This window comes from Anser cygnoides, chromosome 9, assembly GCF_040182565.1.
Source record: "Anser cygnoides isolate HZ-2024a breed goose chromosome 9, Taihu_goose_T2T_genome, whole genome shotgun sequence".
In the NCBI taxonomy this organism is placed as follows: Eukaryota; Metazoa; Chordata; class Aves; order Anseriformes; family Anatidae; genus Anser; species Anser cygnoides.
This window is the reverse complement of record NC_089881.1, coordinates 21,909,151-21,935,735: the sequence shown is the minus strand read 5'-3', so window position 1 is coordinate 21,935,735 and position 26,585 is coordinate 21,909,151. Positions and strand designations below refer to the sequence as shown.

Here is a 26,585-nt window from a genome sequence, read left to right as displayed (position 1 = left end):
CCAGGCAGCAGGAAGGCGCTGCACCGCTGCCTGCACGCAGGGGCTGAGCGCAGCCCGGGGAGTGCCTGTCTGTCTGTTCGGGCTTTTGGCACGCACTCGGCGCTTTTTTTTTCCTCCAGGCACTCCAGCAGCACAAGGGGAAATGCTGTGGGTTGGTTTTCTTTTTTTTTTTTTTCTTCTTTTCTTTCTTTTTCTTTTTTTTTTTTTTTTTGACACCGATTATAAAACAGCTAAAGCCAAATGGAATTTCACGGGATGAAAAGGCATTTCTCAGCTTGACAGCTTTCTCTTCGCTGAATTCCAGGCCCACTGCAAAGAACATGTTTTTCAAGAGTTCCCACAACAACAGCAAAAAAAAAAAAACACACAACGAACCCAAGTAATAAAAACCCCTGCAGCCCAGGCCCCCAAGCCTCCTCAATAACCGTGTACACCAGCATGTCTCGGGTATCAAAGTGGCACCGAACCCCGCTGGTGACGTTTTTGCCCCAGGTGCCATTTTTGTCCTCCGTGACCCTCCCTGGCACCCACAGCCCCCTGCCATGTGGGCGCAGGGGCAATCAACTGCAGCCACTGCAGTGCAAACCTTTTCCTGTGACAAAGCCTGGGTTATATGGAAACTAATGAAAACAACAATCTGCGCTAACTCTGTCATGACGCAGAGAAAGACGTTGGGAACAGTTTCTTAAAAGGATGAAAACTGAGGTTTTGGATGCTGACACTAATTCATAACTTTTTAATACACTCAACATAGGGATCGTCTCTTCAGTACGTCCGCTGCCTCCCAGCTGAACCATGGGTATCTGTTACTCCCGCAGACTTGGGCTCCAGCAGTCTTCTTTGGACACAGAAAGACTTTAGACGCCAAAATAAGCTTTCTCCTTAGGACTCCTCCTTCAAACCGAAGAGGACATTGCTGCCTTCTCAGAACCGAAGGGAAAACACGTACAGCACTGGGCAAACCTGAGAAAAGGCTGGCACCGGTTCCTCTGGCCTGAACGCGCTCAGCTACAGCCAGCTCCACCACCTGCAGCACTCTGCGCAATGAAAATCCTGCACAGCGCACCTGTAACCCCTGGCAATAGATGGCAGATTTCTGTGCCGTCCTCCAAGGACTACCAATGCTGAGTTAATAACTGAGAAGCCACTAGCAAGGGAAGCAACAGGATGAGGCAGGCAAGGATTTATGGGGAGGCAAAGCAGCTTCTATCCCTTCAGCAATATGAGGCGATCATCTCTGAAACGGCTGAGCAGCCCCAGACCTTTCTGCCTTCCCTGCTCCATCCCCCTTCTCTTCATGTCCCTGCGCTGCCTCTGTGCAACGTGGAGCGCAAGAAGCAATGCCGAGAGCTGGCAGGAATCAGGAGCGGCAGCATCCCCCACCCAGCCTCTCAGCCTCCATCTTCGCAGCAAAGCTCCCTTCTCCTTCCAACTGTTTTTGATGCATTTGTTTATTTTTGTAAGATACAGTAGTTCTCAATTGATTATTATAACAAAGGTGCTGTTAATGACAATCCAGAACAAAAATGTTTTTAATCATCAGTCTGCAAAGACTTTACAAGCAAAACGGAGAAGCATTTTCCTGCGCAGGAACAGCCTTTTCAAAGTCATGACTTCAAAAAAAAAAAAAAAAACACAAAATAAGGTATTTTGTGTAATACAGTTGGTGGTAAGTAGGTAACACAGAGAAAATGGTTTTGCTAAAACCCAGCTATTTTCAAGGAAAAGAAAGCAACTTACCCAGAGCTGATCATCCATTCCCGGTGGGTTCTTTTTAATAAAAGCACCATAATATGTAGCGATATTTCGGTGGTGAGAATACTTCTTTAACATGTTAATTTCTTGTTTGATCTCTTCTTCTTCATCCTAGGATGGGAGTGGGGGGGAAAGAAAAAAAACAAAACAAAACAGTGACACTAAGAGACAGCACTTCACAGGCTCCAATTTCTCTTTGCTACACTGTTGAACTTCCTCACACCCCATTTCTCCCATTTCTGACCATCCTCTCTCCTAAGTTTCCTTTTTTTATTTTTTTTTTATTTTTTTTTACAGTCACTTTTCGTAGTATGTCATTGACACCAGAGGCCTGGGAACACAAAATCTGGACTGGAGACTTTGGCCTCACAAATTACATCTTTTCAGCCCACCATTTCTAAACTGAAATTTTAATTCATGTCACAATTTACATTTGTACCACATTGCTCTGAAGCTTAACCATACTTGCATTATTCCGGTAATGCACCAGCACAACCTCTTAGACCTGTCGGGAGGCCCACGAGGACGTTTTTCTAGAAAACATTGCACAGCTGTAATTTCACAGGCTGTGGAGCAGTAGTTAGCACCTTGGTGTTGATGAGTGTTATTATAAAAGGACCAGGAGGACTGTCACTTCTTTCTCTCCGTACGTCCCCTCTGTCCCCCACTTGCTTCATCCTGCCTTCAGTTTTACAAACCAGCAGATGACGAGACGACCTGACGATCAGCTGAACGGCAGATGCAGCTCCTCTTAAAGACCAGTGCTCCCTGACCAGATGTCACACAACAAAGCCAGAAACACAGATTTCTTCCCAAAATATCATGTAAAATGACTTAATGATTACAGTTCTTCAGAGAGAATTCAGGGAAGAAGAGTGAAGAGGAAGAAAAAAAAATAAAAGGAGTGGAGCTTGTATAAATGACCTCCAATTATATCCCTGACAAGAACGTGGAGACTGTAAGCACCACAGAGGGTGAGGAACTGACCCAAGGGTTACAAGAAACACCTGGGGACTATTCTGAAAGAGCATTAGCACCTCTTTCCTTCAAGCACTCAACAAGTTTGTCTTCATTTGCCTGGGGAACCAGGGAATGTACTGGTTTATCAGGCCCCAGAGGTTTTCTTTTTACTGAAGTTCTTTGGTTCAGAAAAGCAACTGGATGCTCAGCCATGCTGGAGGCACTGAGGAGCTGTCAGTGCCAAAAACCACCAGCTCCCTGGGTCTTCTCATCCCCCTGTGGTGGCAGTCTCTCTAGAGAAAACAGCGAGTTTTCTCCTGCAGTGGCTGGAGAACACGGCCCTAGATCTGGCTCTAGATCTGACCTCAGCATGACAGCGATGAAGCGCAGTCAGTCCTCTAGCACGCCACAGGCTTGCTCAGTTTTCCCTGTGGTCATTGCCAGCCCTGCCCAAGCCCGGTCCTACCCTGAGCAGCTTTCTGGCAGTGACTAGGGGCTAGCGGCGTTCCTTCAGAGGCCCTGGAGGTCCCACCTCTGAAGTGACAATAGTTTAAAACTACTTAACTAAGTGCTGACTCAAATTTAAGCCCCTCTTTGGCCCCAATGTAGATTCTGATTTTTCAGCTTAAATTTGTTGTAAATTCACACTTTACCTCGTGGGACTCTCACAGTCATTCGTGCCAAAGCGCTATGCTTGATGGGTCTGCCTATTCCCTTATAGCTTGCTTCCTACAAAAACTAGATGAATGGTACTTGTTATTAAAATCTTATTCAAGAAAGAACATTTTCATGTGACCTTCCTATATGCATCTGTTTAGGCTTTTCGGGATCATAGCAATTCTACTTATTTTTTCTTCTGTGGCGGTAGGGAAATGGTAAAACCATTTTTTCCCCTAAATCCTGTTATTTGTTTACTGATTTTTAAATGCTTGGTTCTCTTAATCTGATGTAAATTGCAAACGAGATACTTTTCTGAAACCAGGCTGCTGCATTTTTTTCTCTGTATCAATAGGATACAAAAGAAGTACTTTAACTTGCATAATAAAGTTATTCAAAATAATACCTGCACATAGTTTTGGCGAATTGAAGGTTTTTGGTGAAAAACTTGGATTTCAAAAAAAACAACACATTTTATGAATCCAGAATCGTGCGGCTACAATTTTCTTTAGATTTTATTAATCCATTCAAAAGAGCCACTGCTGGAACAGGATGCTTCATTGTTCCAGCACAAAAATACTTAATCTCAAAACTCTTCCAGATTTGTTTTCCTCTCCCACATTTATTAAAAACACAAACTCTTAATGGCACATCCCAAATCATCTCAAAGTGTATTTGCTTCCCAGGAATACAAGCCTTCCACAACCCCCCATGTTATCACATGCAGTCCCCTTTCCCCTCTTATCTGGCAATTTAACGATGCAGGAGGAGGAAGATACATTACCCCGGTGACGTCCATAACCTTAATAGCAGCAAGCTGTCCTGTTTTAACATGACGACCCTGCAAAAGAAAAGAGAAAAGTTTGTTTATTTTGCTTGCCTGGCAATGTTTCATTCACAGCAAACAATATCCTTAAACAATCTCTTGGCTCTGGCAGCTTTCACACTTTTTTTTGCCTTTTCAAGAGCATCTTCACAGCAGCCATGATGGGAAAGCAATTCCCACCCATTCCTCCTGCCATTACAATTAATTAGTAAAGGGCCTTCATTGCTTGTTGTATTTTCCTGGCAAACAACTGCTGGAAATATCCTTCAATGCTCAGCCATGCAAACGAGCTCCAGGCCTCTCCTGAGCACAGCCCGTGACTCGGCTGTAAATGGCCTAGTGGAGTTGTGATTACAGGAATACACTGAAGTACTTCTACGACGCTGACTGCAGTCCCCTCGTGTCCTTGGCTGAGCCCCAGCTCTCACAGACCTGGGGACACACAACAGCCACCACCCAGCTGGAGGCACGAGGGACTTCCACCCTGAGCCTGACGGCTGCGTGCACCCACAGGACAAATCCTTGAAAACCTCCAAACAGAAACAATAAGTCTTGGGAAAATCCTCCTGAATTTTCTTTCACCGACAGTATAGTTAACTGTAGAGACAGCAGCTTGGTGCTGAAGAACACCCTGTGTGTGGAGGCCTTTGGAAGGCAGACGTGGCCATGGGCGCCACCAACCATGGAGGAACCAACTGCAGGCACCACCATGGTGCCTGACCAACCCCAACACCAGGCAAGGCTCCAGGCAAGTCACCACTTCACACCAAGAGAGGACGTCAAATCATTATATACGTTGTCCATTAATATTTATTTTTGTAAATGCCTCAGTGCACAGAAGTCTTTAGGTTCAGATTTGCTCCTTTGCCACTGCAGTGACCCCAAGCATGCAGGGCCCATCTACAGGAGATGCTGGAGATCCAGCACGGAGCAGAAGCCTCGTGTGGGGACACAAAGTCTTGCTTTTTTTAAACAACTGAAAAATTGGCAAAGCATGGAAGAAACTGTTCAACTACATTAATCCTCGTGGAAAAATGACTGGAAGTGAGGTGGCAGAGTGAAGCGACCTTGTGTTCCCAGCCACTCCTCACCACAGGGGTGCCCCAAGGCCTCGCCATGTGAGACACTGCACAGAGGATGCAAGGGACAGCAACTCCTGCCCCACGACAGTTATAATTAATGCACGAAGGACACCACGGGGAGAGGACAAGCCACGGAGCTGTCCAATGGCAGAAACATCTGAGAAAAAAATGAGCTTTTCCTAAATGGCAACCCTAACGGCAGGCCCCTCCGGCCAGGCTGCCCCTCACACGGGGACCCGGCCCGCTCAGCGCAGGCCCAGGCGCAGCTGCAGAACCATTTTGGGGAGCAGCACAGCGTCACTTGCTCCAGATTTATGCCTTCGCCAAGAAGTCAATTCACCCAGCAGGGCTCCTTACTCATTTAATAACGCAATTTATATGGCCTGAGCAACCGCATGTCCTAACAACAGGAGAAGAGCTTTATTTTAAAATGTGCAACATAAAATAAAATCAGCCCAGCAGCGTATCCAGGCCTGAGCACGCCTCCTTGAGCCTCCTCACCCAGGGCCACGGCTGAAGCATCCCTTTGACACAGCCATGGGAAGGAGAGACAACACCTATTTAGACAGCGTGATCTGCAAAAACAAATCCTCCCTAAATCCGTCCTTGTTTGCTCAGCCAGGAAGCGCCCACACTTACTGAATCTTTAATTAAAGCCAACGGAGCAGCAGCAGGGGATAGGGGAACACAATCACAGAACATCGACTCCTCAATAAAATGGAGGAAGGAGAAGGTGAAGCAACTCATGGCATTTCAAGTCATGTATTCGCTAGTCACACCTGGCCTCATTTGACATACCGACACTTCATTCTGCCTATCTGTGCAGCCAGAAGAAAGAGATATTAGTGTTGCCATGATGCATCTCACAGAACCTCTTTAAGCACAGCATGTGATCATACAGTATCCCTATGCAGCAATTCATGAGACAGCGTTAAGGTCAACGGTTCTGAAATCCAGGGTTGAATTCAAATGGGTGCTACAGGGTCTTAATGGCTTCTGCATGAGCCAAACAAAGGGAAAAATCTGTATAAGGTTCAACAGTCCAAGGATTTCTTTGTTATATATTTTAAACTCAGGGCTACCTCATATCTTTGCACAAAACCAGGCTTTGTTCAAGCTGCCTGTATTCTTTTATGTTCCCAGTTAACCCTGCTTGTGCTCTTCACAATCTGCGGTGCAGCGAAAAGCGGGCTGCCGGCAGCAGGACCTGTTGCACTGGGAGCCGCAGCACAGCACTGGGGCTGCAACTGCAAGCACTGGTTCTCCACTGGGTTTTCTCCTTCCAGGTGGAGGCTCCCTGGTGCAGGCCACCACGTGGCTCCAGCACACACCCGGGGGGTGACACTGACTGCAACTCCCTCCTGTCTGCGATGTCTTCATGACTGACAGCACAGCATCTCTTTCCTTTCGCAGCGGGATAGCAGCAAGGTTGTAGCTATAGGGCTGACACTGCCTGCTAAACCCAAATTCAAGACGAACCAGCGTCTGCTAGTGACTTTGCAGGGTGAGTTTAAATCTTAAAAAAGAACTGAAAGTGAAGGTAAATAAAAATAACATGGAAGAGAGCAGCAGAGAAGTCACTGAAAAAGCTGCCCAGGCCACCTAGGCCCTTGCTGAAGACCCAGCAGGGGCTGACCTTACGGCACCCCCTTGGGCAGTGCGGGTGTTTTGGGTGCAGATGCTCCTCCCTGCCAGGGTACCCCAGCAGAAATCCCACCGCCGCGGGTGCCCACACCATCCTTCTCCCGGAGATCCTACACAGGCTTTTATAAACATTAATAAGCTCAGTTTTGCAAGCAGCCCTGCAAGTAGAGCAGGTGCCATCCTTTTTATTTCACAGATTGGTAAATGCTGAAGCTGTGAAACTGCGAGGCTCGAGCACACGGGGTCACCCAGCCAGTCAACGGCAGCGCTCAGAATAGACACGGGGATGCCCCAACTCCCAGCCCCGTCCCTCTACCAACGCCCCATACACCTCCCAAATGTTTACAGATGAAGGTAAGAACTTAATATTGTGCAAACATTTACTAAAACAAAATAAAACACTTTGAAATTTATGTTAATGTAAACCATGAGGGACACTTAGTCATGCAAAACTCAGGCAAAGTGGAACGCATTTAGCCTGGGAACTGGTAACAAAGATTTGCTTTTTCATGTAGTTTGTCTGCAGGGATGGGTTGTTTAGCTCCATCTCTGCAGGGCGTTTCTCGTTGCAGCTGCGCATGCTGACGGTGACTCCGCGATGACCCCGCAGGAGAAGAACAGACTGCGGGGCCAGGCCTGAGCTCCTCTTCCACCTTCCCCTGCCGCATTCTGCACAGCGTGAGCGCTTGTCCCTTCATTACCGATTAATCTTTGCCTTCAATTTGAAATATATGGTGTTCGGCATTGACACTTTCTTACTACATAGGATGGTTTCACTGAATTTAGAAAAACGGTTCATTTTCATACAACTGTAGGCATTCTCTGGTTTTATAATTCGGATGCAAACAGCATAGACAGGCTAGAGAGAGACGCTGAAAATGAAAGCGATAGATACAATAGGGGAATAAAATTAGCATGAGAACTGTACGTATTAAAAGATTTCATGCCAGCAACAAGCCCTTTTGACAGCATTAATCACCAACCACATCCAGCGCGTTGGCCATGCAGAAGCAGGCACACGTGCCCAAAAGGAAGCAACACGAGCCCCAGCACCCCTACCCCGGCAGGATTGGGGCTTGCTGCTGCCGCGCTTTGTTTCCAAAGTAACCGGGCTGGAGCAGGCAGCTGAGCGGAGCTGCCGGGCTGCTCGTCAGCAACGCGTGCCATTGCTCCCGAAGCCAAAGGCAGGTTGAAATTCATAATTAACGTGTGGCAAGTTCTAAATTGGCCAGCGTGAACTCTGCACTGCTGTAATGAAGCTGCGAACGGGGACTGGGATAGCAAGGTTGACCAAGAAAGGCGCCAGAAAGCTTCTGTAATAATGTGGTTTTTACCTCTCCAGCCACTGATCAAAACTTACTGACGTTTTCGTTTAAAGCAATGCCGGAGCAGAGAACCCCCTTAAAAACCACCCAAGTGAGCCCAACTGCACGACACCCATGTGCTCCTGAGGTTGGCTCTGCTCCCGCAAAAGCAAGGACAGGGGTTAAAACAGCTAAGCCTGCAGATGCTGGCGTTGAAGAGAAACTCTTTCAATTTTGAAAATTTGTCCGTGATTTTGGCGCCTCCGTGCTTGGGAGCTCCCCCTGGGGACACAGGAGAGCGCGCAGCTGCCCAGAGGCACAGCCTTTAGGACAACCAGCATCCTCCTCAGCAGGGGTACCCAAACCCACCCATCACTCCGAGCACTCGGACCACACCACCTCCGACATTTTGGGGTGACAGGAGGAAATGAAGCCCAGGGAGAGGGGTTCGGCAATTGCTGCAGCCGCCTGTCCTCCCCGCGCCCTCCCCACCTCCTGCCTCCTCCATCACGTACGCTAGCGGCCCTCCGTCAGCCGTCTGCGCGCGGACGGGAGGTGATCTGCTCCTCAGCAATCTGTAACGCGTTGCTTCTTGCCTCCTTTGTCTTCCTGCATTGTTCTGGATTTTTCCGCAGCATTATCTCCTGGAATATTATTTATCGTAGGCTTTATACTCAAACGCTTCCAGATGACCCTCCCACCCCCGCTTGGTTGAAGCTTTTTAATTCTGCATACGAGTGTCTACAGTGGCTCATCACGCCTCTGGAGGGTCATCCGGAGCGGATAGATGTTGGAGCTGGTACAAAAACGCCTTTTCCTTTCTACCTTTCAAAAAAATAAAAAAGAAGAAGAAGGAACTAGCTTTTCTGGGGCTGAAAATGCAAGTTTCTCAGTGAGATACAAAGCTGAGGTTGGGATTTCCTCTGGCAGGAGAGCGAAGGAGCTGGCAGCAGCAGGGAGCACGCTGATGGAACAGGCAGCACCCGGCCGGCCCCACGGCTGTCTGTGCCCAAACCTGAGGCTGGGGACACGGTGGGGTGGCTTGTGACAATTCCCAGCAGCCACTTGCTGGTGCCAGGTGAGCTGCCCCAAGCTGCTCATACGCAGCAGAACGAGATGCAAGAGGACCGTCACCCTCCTAAAGCCCAGCATCTGAGCCGTGGCACCGCCAGCCGCGTCCTGCCGCATGGCTCAAGCTCCTGCGTGTCTTCTCCTCTGGACATCAGCGCAGGCTTACCAACCTCCAACTCCTCTCACACAGGGCAGCAACTGAGCACCCAGAAGTTCAAGAGGAGGAAGGAGGATAGATTTCCAGGAGGCAGTTCCACTGCCCCATGTTGACAGCTTACAGTAAGCACCGCTGGCACCCCAAGGTTTGAAGGACAGCTGCTGGTGCCACCTGCAGTACAGCGCCCAGTTGTTCTCCAACACCTCCCTGCTCCTTTCCCCAGAAATTCAGCACTGTGTTACACTGGGATGACTGGGATGCTGTAAAACAAATAAGAGGAAATATGAGCTACTAAAGCGTTTTTCACCTCTCTGGATTTGCTGTCAAGGTTCACTTGGGTATAAACCCACATTTCATCCTCAAGATTATTCAAGTGTGAACTTCAAAGCTGCAATGGTTTTTAATTAAAATTCATCTGAGCATAAATTCGTGCTCCTAATTGCTTTCAAAATGTTATATCAACTATCACTAACTTGATAGTGTCAAGTATTAAGACTAATTTCTGTGAACGAAGCAGGCACCAGAAGTACTTCATCAAAGGTTGTGGCCCTCACACTCCATAAAACGTAATGGACCAGCATGTTACGAGAACATTGCTAAATGCCTTTAAACACCCCTCTGATGCACTCAGGCTTCTATTTACTAACTAGCAATATTCACTTGAGAGCACTAAATCAGGCAGGGGTTGCTCCAAGCCCACGGGAGAGGTCTACCTGGGTGCGGGCGAACAGCAGAGGCCACTTCGAGTGCTGGGGCTCCAGGCGGGGCTCAGCCTCAACCCAACAGAGGAAGACCACTTGCTGTGACACAGGGGGTGGTGCCTTTTGTCCTCAAGCATTCGGGATGCCTGCACAACATGGCAGAGGCGCTCCCCAGGCTGCCTCGATGCGATAGTGTCCAACAGCGGTCTCGCACGCGCGGCAGGAGGGAGCCTCCCGAGCCAGCCCAGTTTTCCAAAGGTAAAAAAGGAGGCACCAAAGCTGCCAAGGCGGACTCAGCGGGTTAGCTCCCTGGCCTAAATAACAGCCTTTGCACGCAGTAACTGCCTACCCTGGCCCAAAATTCAAGTCCATAACTTTAAGGGCAGAAAGAGGATGATTTTTGCAGTTTGCTCGCACAAGCATGAATTTCACCTGCAGTTCCGTACCCAGAGATTTATCCCACTCTATTTACGTAACTTCTACTGTCTGCTCCTATTTGTCCAACAAAATATACGAACCTCCACCTGCTGAAACCGGTGGGACACAAAGAGAATTGTCGTTCTCTCGTGAAAGGCGAAGTTCCTGCTTCCTCCTGCTCGAGATGTCCTCCCTGGCTGCTTCCCCCCCCCCGCCTCCAAACCCCCCACGCATGCATAATCCCCGCAGCAGGCATTTAATGGAGTAACCGTGCTGCAGGTTTAATGCTCTGAAGACAAACACTTCCTATCCAGCCATTTTACAATGCCATTAGTCCCGTTACATGGAAACATGAAAATAAGTGGGATTAGGGTGCTCTTACAGGGCGCTTCGGAAATTCTGATGTTGACAGCCTTGCTGGGAACGGACCACGGAGTCACCCCTTGCAGCTGAGGAAGGACAACCCAGGAACACTCTGTTTCGTACAGAGTCTCAGCAAAATGACACTCCTACAACTGTGATGGTGTGGGACACCTGAGTTTTTGCCAGGTGAGAGACCACCAGTTAACTTTCCTACGCTCCCACGCCGTTTACCACCTGTGACAACCCTTCGTTAGCCCTGTTTCCGCAGGCACACTGCGAAGGGGTTTGCTGGTACAGCAGGAGGGCACTCGCAGCTTTCCAGGCTCCGTTCCTGCATTCAAGCCCTTCTGCAGAGGAGCATTCCTGTGATGGGCCAGAACTTTACACGGGTCTCTGCTCCCACTCCTACCAATTTTTTAGTTTTCCCATAGTTCAAGGCAATTTCGGGATTCAGTCCAAGACTTTTAGCATGAAGGTCCTTTAGCACCAACACACCCAAAATTGCATGCCATTTTTTTCGGGGAGAAGTGCTATCACAGGAAGCACGTGTACCTTAGTGACAAGCCTGGGAAGGACTAGGAGGCTGCTACCCAACAATTTTATGACCTGTTGCTACTTCTCAGGCCTCCGGCTGGCAATCGCAGCACGCACACGTACGCTGCCCTCGGGACTGAAACCTCGGTTTCGCCTCCTCTGGATGCCCAAAGATAAGCGAGGCAGACGGCGCGTGCCAGGCCCACCACGGCCTCTCTTCTGCTCCAGTTGCACGGCAATTGCGAGGAAGCGGGGAGAACCTTGCCTTCCAACAGAGATTCCTCTGGCAGCTCACGCAGATCCCGCGGGGCCGGGCGCATCACACCGTGCGGCGCCCCAGCGCCGCCTGACCCTGGGCAGGGAGGCAGGGAGCAAGGCAGCAGTTTTACAGGGAACTTGCAGAGCTCCCCAGCTAAGTATAAAGGGGAAATTTAGAGAGCGGGCTCGCCGTTTATGGGATGATATCTGAAAGAATCATCGCTTCTGTTTTATAGCACTGTGGGTTTATATTCAGTAAATTCACTTAAGCGTCAGCACCGCTAAAATACACCCGTGTTGACAAACACTAGAGTATGCTTCACAATGAAATTACAAAGCGCTGGATGTGCATCCGAACTGTCATCCTGCATTAAATTAGACCATTTTATAGCACCCAGCGTGACTCGCACTTGGTTTTTACAAAGTAGAGGCACGCTTATATACTTCTCAGTTTCCCATTGAAAAGGATCTTGAGGGTGCACAGAAAAAACCAACACCAACAACAAAAAACTCCATATAGTTTAAAGGGGTTAAAATATTTATGTATGGAAAAACGGGCTTTTCCCAGTATGAAAATTCATCACTCTCTAAAAGAAGCTGTTTTTAAAAACTATGTACTCAGCTTTGCACTTGGCTTACACATCTCTTAAAACTTATCTGAAATAAATCCACGTCTTTGAGAAAGTAATTAAAACATCAGATACTCTAAATATCAGGTCAGCGTAAGAGAAATGAGTCATCTAATAGGATGGGAAGTGTTTATTTTAACAGAAGTAAAATATCTGTTTAATTAATCAGAGCAATCACAGGCCAAACCCTATTGCTCTTGCTTGTACTTTAACCTCAGCTACTTGCAGGGGAATTTCAGGCCAGGGTGGGCTCACAACCACCCTGTGGATTTGGGAGCAGCTCTTGCACCCATGCCAGAATGCGGTTTGGTTTCACTACCTTGTGACAAAACACCCCAGGAAAACTTCTGCCATTTTCAGTGGGAGCTCGTGCTGCCCTTTTTGAGAGAAACAGCGTGACCATGACACAGGCAGCCACAATGACACTGCATTTCCCTTCGATTTCATGGATTTCCACCTCTCCATTATCGCTCAGTTTCGCAAACAGCTTTCAGAGCAACCCTGTCGACCCAAGGCATTAAAGGTCACAACTAATTCAACGCAATTCCTTTGAACGTGGGGGAAATTCGACCTCTTGAAATTGCTTTCATGAATCCGAGCTGCAGACTAGAAGTAACAAATCTCAAACATTTTGACAACAATATGGGAAAAGCATGAAAAAGATGAAAAAGTGCTTGTAATCACTCTACATATTATTTTCTGGCAAAGGGGCTTTTCAGAGCTCTTCCTCCATTGCCCAGGCACCTCCTGCAGCAAGCTGGTGGCTCGCTTGAGCATGAATCCTTCCCTCCAGCCAAGCTGCTGCCATCCCCACGGGGTGCTTTCAGAGAGCAGAAGACTTTCACTGAGCAGGACAAGCACAAGTTTTACTCATATCCGATCCTCCCTCACATTTGTCATCTTTTCCAACCTTTTAAGTAGTAAAATCCTGGAAAACGTTCAAAAAAAATCAAAGAGAAACAAAAACATCGTGGATTATTTTTTTTGTTCCCTTACGCTGGGCATTTTTATTAATACTTCAGATTGGATCGAACAACCAGAGTTTTCCCTTGGAGAGGCATAAATCCTCTCCTGGCCCAGACATCTTTAATTGCACAAGGCCAAGCCAATGCTCTGTGTTGACCGAACAAAGCCGACCTTTGGACTGAAGTATTTCTAATCCGCTGTATCAATTCAAGCTCTGATCGGGGCCGTGCAGCTGGGAGAGCTGCAATTCCATTACAGCAGTTCCACAATAGGGCTGACGTTAAGTAAAGAAGGCAGGATTATTAGATTACCGAGCTAAATTGTTAAATTAGCATATTATTCACCTCTAAAAATAACACTCTCCAGCACATAGGTGAGCAAGACGATAACGAAACACATCCCTTAGCCCAAAGTTTGCATTTGTGCCATCCCTTCTCTCCTGGTTCAAGCAAAGGAGACTGGACACACCAGCCCTTCCTCTGGCTCAGGAAGAACTGAGACATTTCCCTCCTCCACGGATAGAGCCATGACCATAGCAGGTCCTACATCAGCTCAGAGATCCCGAATTCTTTCAGAATGGCAAGTTTCTGTAGATGGCTCTTCTAGACGTGGTTTCACCCCTTTTAATACCCACCCTGGGAAAGCAGCTGCTCAGAGCGCTCTCACTCCTTTGTGGCGCTGCAAACTGGCAAGCAGTAAGGGGCTGTGTACCTGCTTCACCACCCACACAAGGGACGCCCCGCAGAAATTTTGTCCACAAGTGCTTGAAGCTGCAGGGTTTGAAAAGCTGCACTTCGTGGTCAAAGGAAACCTTGCAGCAGACCAGACTGCAGGACGTTCCTGCATCTTGCAGGGCTTTGCCAGGGCCCAGGAACAAACCCCACTCACCTAAAGGACAGCAAAGCCTCCACAAGAGCAGGTCTGGGCTGGAAGATGAGGTGCCTGAGAGTAACAGCGTGGAGCAGACAGGAGCAGAGATGATTGCTTTGAGAGAGCAGAGATGTTGCTTTGTTCAGCAACAAAGAAGCAAATACACAGAAATCAGGTTTCAGGAGTAGCCTATGGAAAACTGAGGCAACCTAGCCGACGGAGTAAGGAGAGATGTTCCTAACAAAGAGCAATACAGAAAAAAGAGTGAAAAGAAAGCAGCCACAGAGCTGGCCCCTCACAGGAGGCAGCAGGAGGTTTTCCAGCGAGCCCAAGGAGCATCCGGGGAACGGAGGAGGGCAGGGATGGATTCGGCTATCGCTGGAGCCCTCGCAGCCTCCCCAGGCCTTCACCTCCCCGCGCCACACAGCCTGCCCGCCCCTCGCCCCCCGCTCCTGCGCCTCTCCCCATGCTGGGAGCACACATTTTTGCGGCTAGAAGAAGGCAGTACAGCCTGTTCCCAGCAATATTAGTTCATGACAGCCATGTTATTACCACCCTTTAACACCCCCACTGTGCTTCTGTTTCATATCACTGCCTATTCAGCGCTGCGGTATTCATAACTAAAATTAAATCTCCATTTAAGAGACCCGCAAGGCACCCTTGCGCGCAGGCCGCGTCTCCGATAGCAGCACCGGATTGCTCCTTCCAGCTGGGAAACGCTGAACCATGGAGGGAAGAGGGCTTCCCACAGGGCTCCGGCGTGTGCCGGGACCACCTGGATCCCCTCAGGATCCCGAGCTCTGGAGGGCAGCCCGGGAAGGACACGGCCTCCTCCGAAGGCCTCACGGCCTGACAAGTAGCGGGGCACCACGACATGCCCGGGCTGTAGCAAGCAGGGATGGATATCCCTGGGCAGCCGGCAGCTTTCTATGCCCTTTCCTATAATTAACAGGCTGCTCGTTAGTTACCCGGGGTGCCGGCAGCACAGCCCGTGCTATTCCCACCTCCTGGGTGCCACCGGAGGGCCCAAAAGCACCCAAGTGTCCAGAATGTTAATGCGGAAAGCAGTTTAAAGCTTCAGGTAAACACACACATATATTCTTAAAAAAACATTAAACCTGCCACAGCTTATTGCAAATCCTAACGGGAGCTTCATCTTTGTTGTTTCCCGTGATGGAAACACAAGTGGATTAAAAAGGATGAGGTGTGGGTTTTTTTTGGGGCGGGTGGAGCACTGCATCCACTGGGACATCAGCAAGGTTTCTGCCACGAAACGTGCTTCAGCAACCCTGCTGCTGTTTCTTCTGCGTTTGAAGAAAAAAAAAGCAGTCCCTTCCAAACTGATGGCTCCTAACAGGCTCCCTGCTGCGGGGCAGACAGGCCTTAATTCCTGCAACAGCACACTGCTGCCTCCCAGGGCTTGCAATTCCTCCCAAACTCCGGGCACACATAGGTACCCATTAGTCTCTTCAGGCTTTTGATTTCCCATTTATCTTTACCGAGCATTTAACAGCACTGCGTTTGTTTCACCTGCTCTTTAGTCCAGGCCCCAGATCAGTAATGCTCTTGCAAACCATGGCTGAGGAAAAAAAAATGGCCCTTGCAGAGAAAACCCCACACATGCCGATGGAAATGTGGTTTCTTGAAACACCTCTTCAGTGCCATCTGCTTGGCTCCGGTTCTAGTTTCATAGTAGCAAGATCCAATTTTGGAGGTGGCATGTAAAGTGCAAGGTGGTTTGTCAACCAACAACAACGGCGGGGAGAAGCACCCCTGCGAGCCTGAGCGCTCGTGAGGACGGACAGACGGGCCTGTAGCAGGGGACACAGGGGAGCCAGGTAACGCTCAGGTATCAGCTATGAAAGCTGACTGACATCCCTACGATTTTTTATTTATTTTTTTTTAAGTTAATGATACTGCAGGCAGTGGCAATTATGTTCAGACAGACCTTCATGCACATAACTAATTCTCATGCTCCCAATTCCTCTGCATCCAACAGAGATGAGAGAAGGAAGGATGACAGCTCTCAGCAAGTAGCTGGAGGAGAGTACTGTAAAATATTCTGCCGCTGCTCCGGCTCTGCTAAAGGATGTCTTTTTGGACTGTGACCCACGAGTGATTTCACAGCTGGCCGGTGCTGACGGCTCAGCCTGGGAGGCAGAATGCTGAAAACCCATACAGAAAAGAGCCGGGCACCCTGCACACAGCGAGAGGCCCAGGCTCTCCGAGCACCAGGAGCATCTGAGGCATGGTGCCCCCATGCAGGCACCGTGACAGAGCGGTGCAGGCACCAGTGGGAAACTCCTCACACAACCCCGATCGTACCTTTTAGCTGTCCCTCTGCAAGGAAAACTGCCTCGGAAGGAAAGCCCAAACCTATTCTTGACGATTGCCCCTGACCATTTAATCCAGGAAGTTTAACTCTATGGCGGTGGATGGTTTTCCATGAAGGGCTTCCACTGCACTTCACGTTTGAGTTGCCGATGGCATAAAATGGCCGTGTCCACGTCCACGTGAATTACCCAAGCTGCCTGAGCAGCCCAGCGTGCTTTCCCACCCCCTCTGTTACTTCGTATTTCCTTTAAAACCTCACAGTAGCACAGCATAGCTGCCTGTGCTGCCCCCATAGCCCTACATTTCTCCGCAGGCACGGTGACCCAGGATGAGCTCCTGTGTCCCACCCTGGATCTCACCGGGTCTGATAGCCACGTGCCCCAGCAGGGCAGCAAGGCAGCTAAACGAGGCTCTCACCGATTTCACCCCCTCCTGCTCCACGTCTCACCCAGCCCGCACAGCTCACCTTTTGCTTTGAAAGGTGCCTGAGCTCGTACCCATCACGTTCTCCTGTGCACCAACACTAACAGCCCAAAGCCGGGAGAAATTGGGGGTGAATTTATGAGGTCCAGTCCCATTGTTGGTACAGGCTAATTGCGCACGGCAGAAGCCGAGACACTAGCTGCTACCTCACACGAAGCTCTAGTCAAGCCATTGACTAGAAAAATTTGAGTCTCTCCAGTCCCAGTAGCACTTGGATCAGCTACGGTCTCATCGCCTTGATTCCTGGCCACGTGGCAAGGCTGACTGGCTTCTAAACCGATTCGTACACGAAGGCTTCGTACATTCATTAATCATAAGCACGGCTCCAAGTCCCTGTCTGGGAGTGCCCAGTGCCAGAGGTGAGCAGCAGAAATAACAGGAGCGAGTTGGTAAAGGTACTTCGGTTTCATAGGGCTTAGGATGAAATGCCCCAGCTGCGAGGAGCTTTCATGTATCTCTCTTGGGGTGACTTTAGATCTCAGTGTTACGAAAATATGTGGAAGAATGACAGAAGGAACCCACATCTACTGCTGTCAAGGGCCGAGGTGCTCTCCTAATCCCAAGGACTCTGTAACCCAAGATGCTGCAGACCCCATGTTGCACATTTCTCTCCGTGTCAGCTCAAATATCAATTTTAGACCTCAAACACTTAAAGGCAGATGGGCATCACACTCCCTTTTATCCAGAGTTGCCTCCAGGGCTTTTGTCTGCCCTGAGCAGCTGTGACAACTTACAGTCCATCCTAGCCTGCTCCCGGTCACTTACTGCCAGCAGTCAATAAACATTTTGCGGTGCCTATGCCATGATTTAAGAGACCCAGCCACGGCTAAAGCAACAGCAGGTGATATCCATACTAACACCTCTGCACGGGGCTGCAGCGAGAGCTCTGTGCCGTCTGGCTGCTTCAAGCAAGTCAGGGATTGGGGAGGAAAATTTAGAACATCTTACTGGAAAAGGGAGCCCACGAAATGCCATTGAGACCCTTCATCCCCTTACTTCCTTCATGTATGTCACACATGCATTCACTGCTTTGCTTGGGATAACGAAGGGATTTCTGCCTCTGCTGTGGCTTACCTTCTGAGCCAGCCTGCAGGTTAGGATCAACAGAGCTGATCAGCAGATTAAACTGTGCTGCTTTTCCAGCTTCTCTTTCCAAGCCTCACTTTTCCCTCTCCAGCAGGAATTTCCTACCTTTGCACCAGCTAGGCAAAGCTCTTCTCTTACAAAATATTACAGACAGACCACGGCCTTTTCCTGCCTTCCCAGACAGACCCACGAAACGAACTCCTCCCTGCACAGCCGCTGCTCAGCGGTCCCCGTTTCTCTGCAAAAAGCAGCAAAAGCAGCTCTGCAACAGGGAGAGAGCGGCGTGCGAGGGGTTCGCTAGGAAAGGAGCTGCCAACAGAGGACCCCGCAAAGCAAAGAGACCCCCGGGCACACGCACCCACCTCCAGCGGAGGTTTGATAGCAAGGAGAGCAGGAGGACCTGGGATTAGCACTGGAGGGTTAAGCCCATTCTGGGGATTGTACGGGGATAAAACAGCTCAGGAAGGAGTGGGAGGAAGCCAGAAAGACCCGAGTGCCCCTAAGGCCTTTGGTGCTGAGCGGCCAGCACTGGCACAGCACTTTGTTATTTGGTAGTTAAGGGACTTCAGGCATTGCAGCCTCTGCCCACATTTGGCTATCAAAGCAGGAGGGCTCTCCAGCTATTAAGCATCCTATTTACAAAGAAATAACACCGATGGACACAACCAGTACCGCGCCGTTGAAAAGAACCACCTGCAGGCCAGGGATTTTTCTCGCTGTTACTCGCAAAGCGAACCAAGGCAGAGAGACAGCTCCTGCAGCTCCCGAGCACCGGCAGGCGGTGACGGCCCGTTACTGGGCTGGAGAAAGATCTGGGTGGAAATCTGAACGCACTTGCGTGGACCCTCACCCACAGCTCATCCAAACCGTGCGCAGATCACGCCGTGCTGTGGGAGGATCAGGAAGGAGCCAAGTCCACGCGCGGCACCGAACCGAAGCACCGGCCGGCCGGTTCAGCTGTGCTGAGGCAAAGAGAGCGATAAAATAACGCTGTATAAGCTCCTCCAGGTCCCGGCCCCTGCCCACACACCCAGGACCACACGCCGCCCCGCCAGCAGCCGCTGCAAGCTTTTAACCCTTCTCCAGCAGGATCGATGCCGGCTGAGCACTAAGAGCAGCCAGTATGTTAGAGGCAGACTCGGATTAAAAATTCAGGGCCTTTCCCAGCAGTGAGAGCTGGCTGCAGGACAAGACCGCGGTTTGTTTTGCCGCTTGGTGCCGGGCCTGGGGCATCCGTAACCAAGCGGGCCACAGCGCTCCCTAAAAGCCAACCCACGGCAGGAGTGGGGAGAGACCTCCCCGCGTGCTTCCACAGACATAAACCGCTGCCAGTCTGGCCGCTCCTCCCAACAGCCGCAGCCGGGGGGAGTTCTGGCGCGCTTGACAGGCTGTATAAATGCCCTTCGTATTACAGCCTGAAGATAAGGTGTATTTTAACACACCACAGGGCCATAAACTCCACGGAACGAGGGGAAACATGCCCTGAGGTGCTCCAGGGGGCGTTGAGCCCATGCCAAGCAGCTGGGCACTAAAATCCCAGAACCATTAAGGTTGGAAAAGCCCCCCAAGACCCCCTGCTCCAACCACCCCCCTCCCACCACCATCACCCACTGAACCGTGTTCCCCAAGCACCACGTCCAACCTCGCCTTGAACACCCCCAGGGCCGGTGACTCCCCCACCTCCCTGGGCAACCCGTCCCAACGCCTGGCTGCCCTTCCTGAGAAGAAATGGCTCCTCATTTCCAACCTGAACCTCCCTATTCCCGGCTCCCCTCCAACTAGGCTCAACCTTGGGACTTCCCGTGGCCACGTTTCGTCCCACGGTGACAGGGGAACGCCGCGCTGCAGCCACCCCCTGAGCACGATGCAATCAAAGGTTGCAAAAAGCTTCCCAAACCTGGCCCAAGAGACAGCGTGCAAGCACATCTGGGAATAAAAAGCAGTTCCCCCTCATGCGGCAGCACTCTGCTACGATGCACGCTCTCAAACAACGGCACGGGACAAATTCTGGAATTTCTTCCATAGCACAGCCTCTGGTTTTCCCAACAGCCTTACGACGAAGGAAAACAATTCCTTTACGTTTGTGATTCAAATGCTCCTACACAGCATTTCCACGAGACTGCTTAAAAAGTGCGCTGGAAATTGTAATTAAAAACTGCTCTTGTGCAGGGGATGACTCACGCTTCTGCAGGCTTCGGACCTGGCCTCACAGACATACGCCGGCGGAGCACTGTTTACTAACTTCGCATGGGGGGCTGCCAACGTTTGTCAGAGATCACAGAACGCTTGCAGAAATACGAAGGGCAAAAGATGACGTTATTTCTGTTCACACAAAGGACCGGTCTCGTCACTCTGCCGGGGCCCTCTCCGTGTGCCCACGACACGTGCGACACTTCTCCTCCGGAGCAGACCTCTGAGCTCCGGTCGCCCCCTCCGTGGGCACGGAGAAGGGCGGCAGCAGAGGCTGGCCCCGGCCACCCCCCCGGATTTGGGCTCAGGACGCCCCTGCAAGCGACCAGGCCTGACCACGCTGTGCTGTCTGCTTTGCCAAGCTGCTTTCAGCTCCTATTTTCATTTCTCTCGCTCCTGCTCAAAACAGCCCAGCCTGATTAAAACCAGAGAGCGGTCAAATCTCCTCGTGCCGTTTTAAACCACTTACAGGAGGGACACGTCAGGAGGAAACGGGCGGCACTCGCAGTATTTCCGTGATTTCTGAGGACATGTGGCAGGACCCCGCGGCGTATCCTAATTCCTGCGGAGCATCCAAAGGGAACGGAGCAGCCTACAAAGAGCACGGGACTGAGCCCCTCTCTGGGGCTCGAGCAGGTGGCTCTGCACGCAGAGAGACTGTGTTTTTGCAGATGTTTTTCTCAGAGAAGCCTTACAGAGAGAGAGGATTTTCGCGCAGGAGCTGGCGAGGATCACATGAAAACCCTGCGTGCGAACGGCCCGCGGTCCCAGCGCCGGCTGCCAGCGCCGAGGTGAACCGAAGCCACTTGGCTCCCCCCGCCTCAGTCACAAGGATGATGCGCGGCGTCTCCAAAGAAACCACCTTCCAAGTGCCTCCGCCTGCAAAAGGGGTTAGGAAAGCAGAGCTGAAGGCACAGAGACGGGGACCGGGGAGGGACAGCCGCGGGGAACCGTCACTGCCAGGCCCCTTCCCCAGCCCCAGCCCCGCTCCCACCTCCAGCCATGCCGGGTGCTCGCAGCTCTTGACCTTCTGGTGCTCCCGGGTCTCGAGGCAGTTTGGCTCCAAACCCACAGAAGAGTTACTCTTCAAGCCCCGCTCCGAACCCACCCCACCTCCTGCCCCCCTTCTTGCAGGACACAAGTTTCTGCTGGCAAAAGCTGTTTCAGAAGCTCCCCAGCACGGGGCGCAGAGACGAGCCCAGATAGAGATGTAGAGGGCTCAGGAGACGACAGGCTCTTGTCCACGGGATCAAAGGCAGCATTGCCGTGCAGAGATCAAGGAAAGCTCCTTTCCTCCCAGCCAGCTCCTCTCACCCCTTGCAACCCGAGCTGTAACCAAGACATCCAGTTACTATTCATCTATTCCAGGGGAAGCCAACGACGCAGGGGGCGAGCTGCACCAAAAATGCCTATAGAAATGATAAAGAGCCTTAACGCACGTTTTTCTGCATAAAAGCCATCATAAATGCAACCTGCCCCTCTGCCCCCAGAGCAGAACCTGCCCTGTCACACTGCCTGCTATTCTTCACCCCAGCTGCGGCTCGGCACCACGTGCTGGCCACAGGAATATTACCCGGGGCTTTATTTTCATTTCTGATATTTCCATGAGCTGGCAAAGGCAGCTGGGAGACTACAGCAGGCTAACCACAGGCCCCGGCTGCCTCTGCTCGGCTCCGTGAGAAGCAGAGGATGCTCGCAGCTCGCGGGAGGCTGTGAACTTGAACCTCTGGCCACGTCTCTACATCGGGTCCTTCTCCTCCTCCCGTTCTCCACTGGTTCAACCTTGGCCCTCGTGAAAGGCGTTTGTCCCCTCGCATCACAAAATAGCACGCAGGTCCCTTTGAACTCAACAGCTCCTCTACAAGACGCTTATTTTGTGTCACAAAGATGGGTTCATAATGAACAGGAATACACATTTTTAACATGCAAAGCACAGCACCGGCAAATGGGGAGAGAGAGAGACGGATTCCTACCACGTTACAAGTCCTGCCGAGCTGTGCACGAACACAGGCAGACCCGAGTGCCCTCTTAATATCAGACCGTGCACGAGAGAATCGGTGTTTGGGGTACAGTGCGGAGGACCAACGCACCTCTGAAGCTCCCCTGCCGTCCACTCACTCATACAAAACCAGGTCAGCCAGCGGAGGGCACGTACAACACAAATCTGGCAGGTCGCTTTTGCTCCCTCCCAACGCCCGACTTGTCTGCGTTCAGATCATCGCCCTCACAGAGGCAGAAACCGGGAGAGAGACTTCTCCGTCAAATGGAGACAACGGCAAAAGGACTAGATTAACACGGCAGCAAACTTGGGGCCACTCTGTGGGTATCCTAACAGTATTCTCACCCGCAGTGTTTGTGACACTGTGCCACCAACACTGTTCCTAAGAGAACCAGCTTTCAAAGCCCCCCCAGGACAGGCGTAAGGGCTCCTCACCACGTGGCTCAGGACACACCACTCTGGTCTCTAACCCTCCTCCTCCCTCTCCTGCCCAGCTCTTTGGGGATTAAAAATCGCACAAGCCAATTCTCACAGGAGAAACGCTAAAGTGAGGAGAGAAAGCATTAAGCTGGGGGAAAGCGCACGCGGGACGGACGTCTTCTGGCCCTCCCCTGCAGCCCCTGCCCCTGCCTTCCGGACAGGCAGGCGTGCTGACCCAGGCGTAACTCCGGGTGCCTCCAGCCAGGCCCACCACAATGCCATCGCAAACCCGTCCCGGCTACTTAATTCCAAGGGAATCGTTGTGGCTAATACTCGCAGCCGCGGCGTGACCGAGGAGCGCGGTCACCGGCAGCGTCGGGAGCACAAGTGACTGCACAGGAGGCGAGTGCAGAAGTAACGGCCCATCAGCGCTGCCTACAAGCTGTGAGCGCCGCCACGTCGAACAAAGGAGGCACATGAGCAATTTCAGACAAAAGAACGAGCCCTCATCAAAACTTCTGAAACACAAATCTCTGAATTGGATTAGGTACAGGTGCTGTAAGTCTCTTTTTTTTTTTTTTCTTCTTCTCTTTTTTGAGCTTTTCACATTTTGTTTCCCTCCTCCAGATTCCCAAATTCCTGCATTCAGAGATGAGCTGAAGTATTCCCTGAAGGCTGCAGCTCCCGGTATCTTTTGGATCAAGAAGAACCAGAGATTTCAATAACTCGAGCTACTATCTGTCCTACACGCAGCCCCCAAAATTCCTGCTGCAGTGTCTTTCCTGGTCCCTTCAGGATCCCAAAGCACAAACGTGAACAGACCAGAAAGGCACGGGATGCAGCAAACAAATCCCTGAAAACAAATGGCAACAGAGGGGGAACAAAGCGTCTCCGTGCCGACGCAGAGCTGCCTGGAGAGATCAGCCCCTGCTGCTGAGCTCACCTGAATGACGGCCAAGCCAGGCTGCCTCCTGCAGGAAAGGCTGATGGGGAGGTGGCTTTTGTGGTCGTGGAAGAGAGGTGTTGGGAGTAAGAGCTTGCAGCAGCGTTTACAGACTGCGGAAAGCTCCTTACCTGTGCTTGGGATGTGCCATTTGTAGCAGCCTCCTATGTTACTTAGCTGTTCTGAAATGATGGACCCATCCCTCCCGAAAAGGCTTACGTTGATGATAAATGGGAGCCATCCTCGCAGTCCTGTGTCACATACAGATAGGGGACAGGGGAAGAGCCTTCTGTAAGTGCTTCTAAAACCTGCCTCGACAAAACATCGGCAAAGCGCAGTGCTGTGCTTTAACGTAAACGTGTCCCAGTTCTGCTACAAACGACGTCAGGAAGCAGAAATGAAAAACACCTGATATGACAACAGAAAAGCAGATCTTTGTCTCCCCTGAAACTCTTGGACAGCCCGAAACCACTTCGAGGAAACGTGAAACCATTTCTCCCTCCGAAAGCTTAATGAATAGGTCAAAAACGCAGCCATCGTCCTTTCTAACAAGGGAAGCACCACGTTTTCCTGAACAAGTCCATGCAAACCAAGTTAACCAGCGGTTACACTCCTGTTCTGTGCTGAGAGATGAGTGCCTCTTAAAGTGCAAACATTTACTCAGAAACCTACAGGACAACCTTCCTGCAGAAAGCAAACCTGGCCCCGCGTCACCAGCCTGCTGATTTGGAGAACCGCTGTTGAACAAATGAGTGAACAAAGCAGTTCTCCAGGAGACAGGCCGGGCCCTCCTCCACCGCCAGCAGCCCAGGGGGGCTCCCTGGGACAGGTGGCACCCCAAGACACCCGGGTGGCACCCCGGGACACCCAGCTGGCACCCCGAGACATGCGGCTGGCACGACGGGGCTGGGGCTGCGAGCGCCTCTTCCCCGCTCAGCACGTCGTGAGGCTGGGAGGAAGAAAAACAGAAGCGAAACAAAGACTCGCGGAGCAGACGGTAGGAAGAGCAGTCATTTCTCTCCCTCCTCCCCCAGACCCATTATTTATATAAAGTCCCTAAAAATACAAGTTCGGGCTTCCTGCAGCGTTGCACTGACAGCTGCTTTTCTTCGGCTCTCGAAGCCCCGCGAGCCCCTGCTTCCTCCCATTCCTTGCTGCCTTCCTGCTCCGTCCCCATTTTTTTCTCCTAGTTTCCCCTCTCCTGTTTATTTTCATTCTTTCCATCTTCCTCCCCTTCTTGCGCTCAGCTTTTCCCGTTTCCTCTCCCCTGCAGCTCCCAGCCGGCACCGTGGGCTGGGCTGCGGGGTCCCACGGATGAGATGGACGTGCCCCAAGGACGGGCACGGGGAACTCTGCGAGGCTGCCCCTGGCCAGAGCACGAAACCCTCACAGAGCAAATTCCTCCTTTCCCCGACCCTGCTTCTCCTGTTGTGGCACCTGGGCACGAAGGAAATGAAAATTAGAATAGCAAAAACCAGCTAAAAGCATGCACAGAAACATGGGACGATTCAGAAAGGCAACAGCACGTCTGATGTAGTGAACGGCAAAGGGACAGACGGCAACTCCAAGGCTGCAAATCATCCTGTCCTGTGAGAGAATAGGTACGCTGCTAAGAAAGGGCCAAAAGGTGGGCTGAGAACATCTGTGTATGCAATAACTTGTGCGGGGCCTGGCCTTGCTGGCACACCAGTGTTAAACAACTCCCTCCTCTCACCATATACGCAAATGTAGATTCCCATTCTTTCAGGGAACTCACTTGTTACTGCAGTCCTAAGGTGTTCGAACCCTTGTGTTCTGGTTCACTTTTTTATTTTATTTTTTTTATAGACTGAGCATTGCAGTGGTCTCTTAGCTGGACTGCGACACTCGCATGGTACCAGCCACACAAGGCCTCGATTTTCCTGGCTTTGCTAAACCCCCGAGCCTGACCCAGCGTTTCAGGCTGAAGATTGGTTTCTAGCAAGACTTACAATCTCTTCAGGATTTGGCATTTTGCTAACATACTGAAGAAGCTCTCATTACACCTGTCGACCTACTAACTTGTTTTCTCAGCCCTGTTACGGGACAGAGCCCGCCCAGTCTGCCATCAGACACACTCGTACTGAAAGCTCTTGTAAAGCAGGGAAAATAAATCCAGTGTTTCAGGCAGAAAAAATTTAGCAGTGCCACTAGTCTGCTTGTGGCTTTTCATGCCGTTAGCTGGCTTCAAAGGCATCACAGAGAATTACGTCCCACCAGCTCCGCAGCGACAGGCAGCCGGGTGGCGAATGAAGCCGGGCTCGGCCATTCTCCAGTTTAGCTCCCAGTTTTTAACCCCGCTGGCCAGCGCCTCCAGTCAGTTACCGCAGCCTGGGTGCTGCCAGGAAAGTAATCCGAGGGAGAGAGTCTAGGTATAAACAGACGTGATAGAATCTTAATTTATTAGGGGAGTACTCAATCAAACAAGGGACATAAATAAAAAGAAAACCAGGTGTGTTAGTGCTGGTGCTTGTAGAAATGCCCACTTGCCTCCTAAGTGCTGGGGGAGAAAAATATAAGTAATCTCAATAGCACGGTCCCGGTTTGCTCTTCCAAAAAAAGGCAGGGACCAAATAACTGCAACTCGAGAGCTTCTAGAAACAGCTCGTGGGATGGCTCAGGAGCTGAGTTTGTTGGGGGGGAGCCTGGTTCTGATGCAACTACGGCTAAAAATGATGAATCAGCCCTTGGCCAGCCTCAAGGGAAGAACTTTCTGACCCCAATTCTGCTCTCAGGTCAGATTTACAGCAACCATGTCTCATTTTCACCCACGTATGAGGAGAGTCAGGATCGCCACGTGTAAAAGTGCACTTTTTGGGGGGTGGCTCAGGACGTGGTCAGAGACCCAAATCCAGCAACCTCTGCTCTACTTCACCCTCCTAAGTCCACAAACGTCGCCAACCCAAGCCTCTACCATC

General features: G+C 50.9%; 1 protein-coding gene across 5 annotated transcripts in view; it reads right to left on the bottom strand.

Annotated features, from left to right (window-relative positions):
• The window catches only part of TNIK (TRAF2 and NCK interacting kinase), a 156,934-nt gene that overhangs the window by 72,510 nt on the left and 57,839 nt on the right, over positions 1-26,585 (bottom strand). For all 5 annotated transcript variants that reach the window (XM_067001986.1, XM_067001987.1, XM_013174723.3 and 2 more), the window contains exons 3-4: positions 4,157-4,213; positions 1,741-1,866 (exon numbers count right to left, since the gene is read on the bottom strand). In XM_067001986.1, the coding sequence (XP_066858087.1) occupies positions 1,741-1,866; positions 4,157-4,213 (183 nt within the window). The remainder of the gene's footprint in view (positions 1-1,740; positions 1,867-4,156; positions 4,214-26,585) is intronic.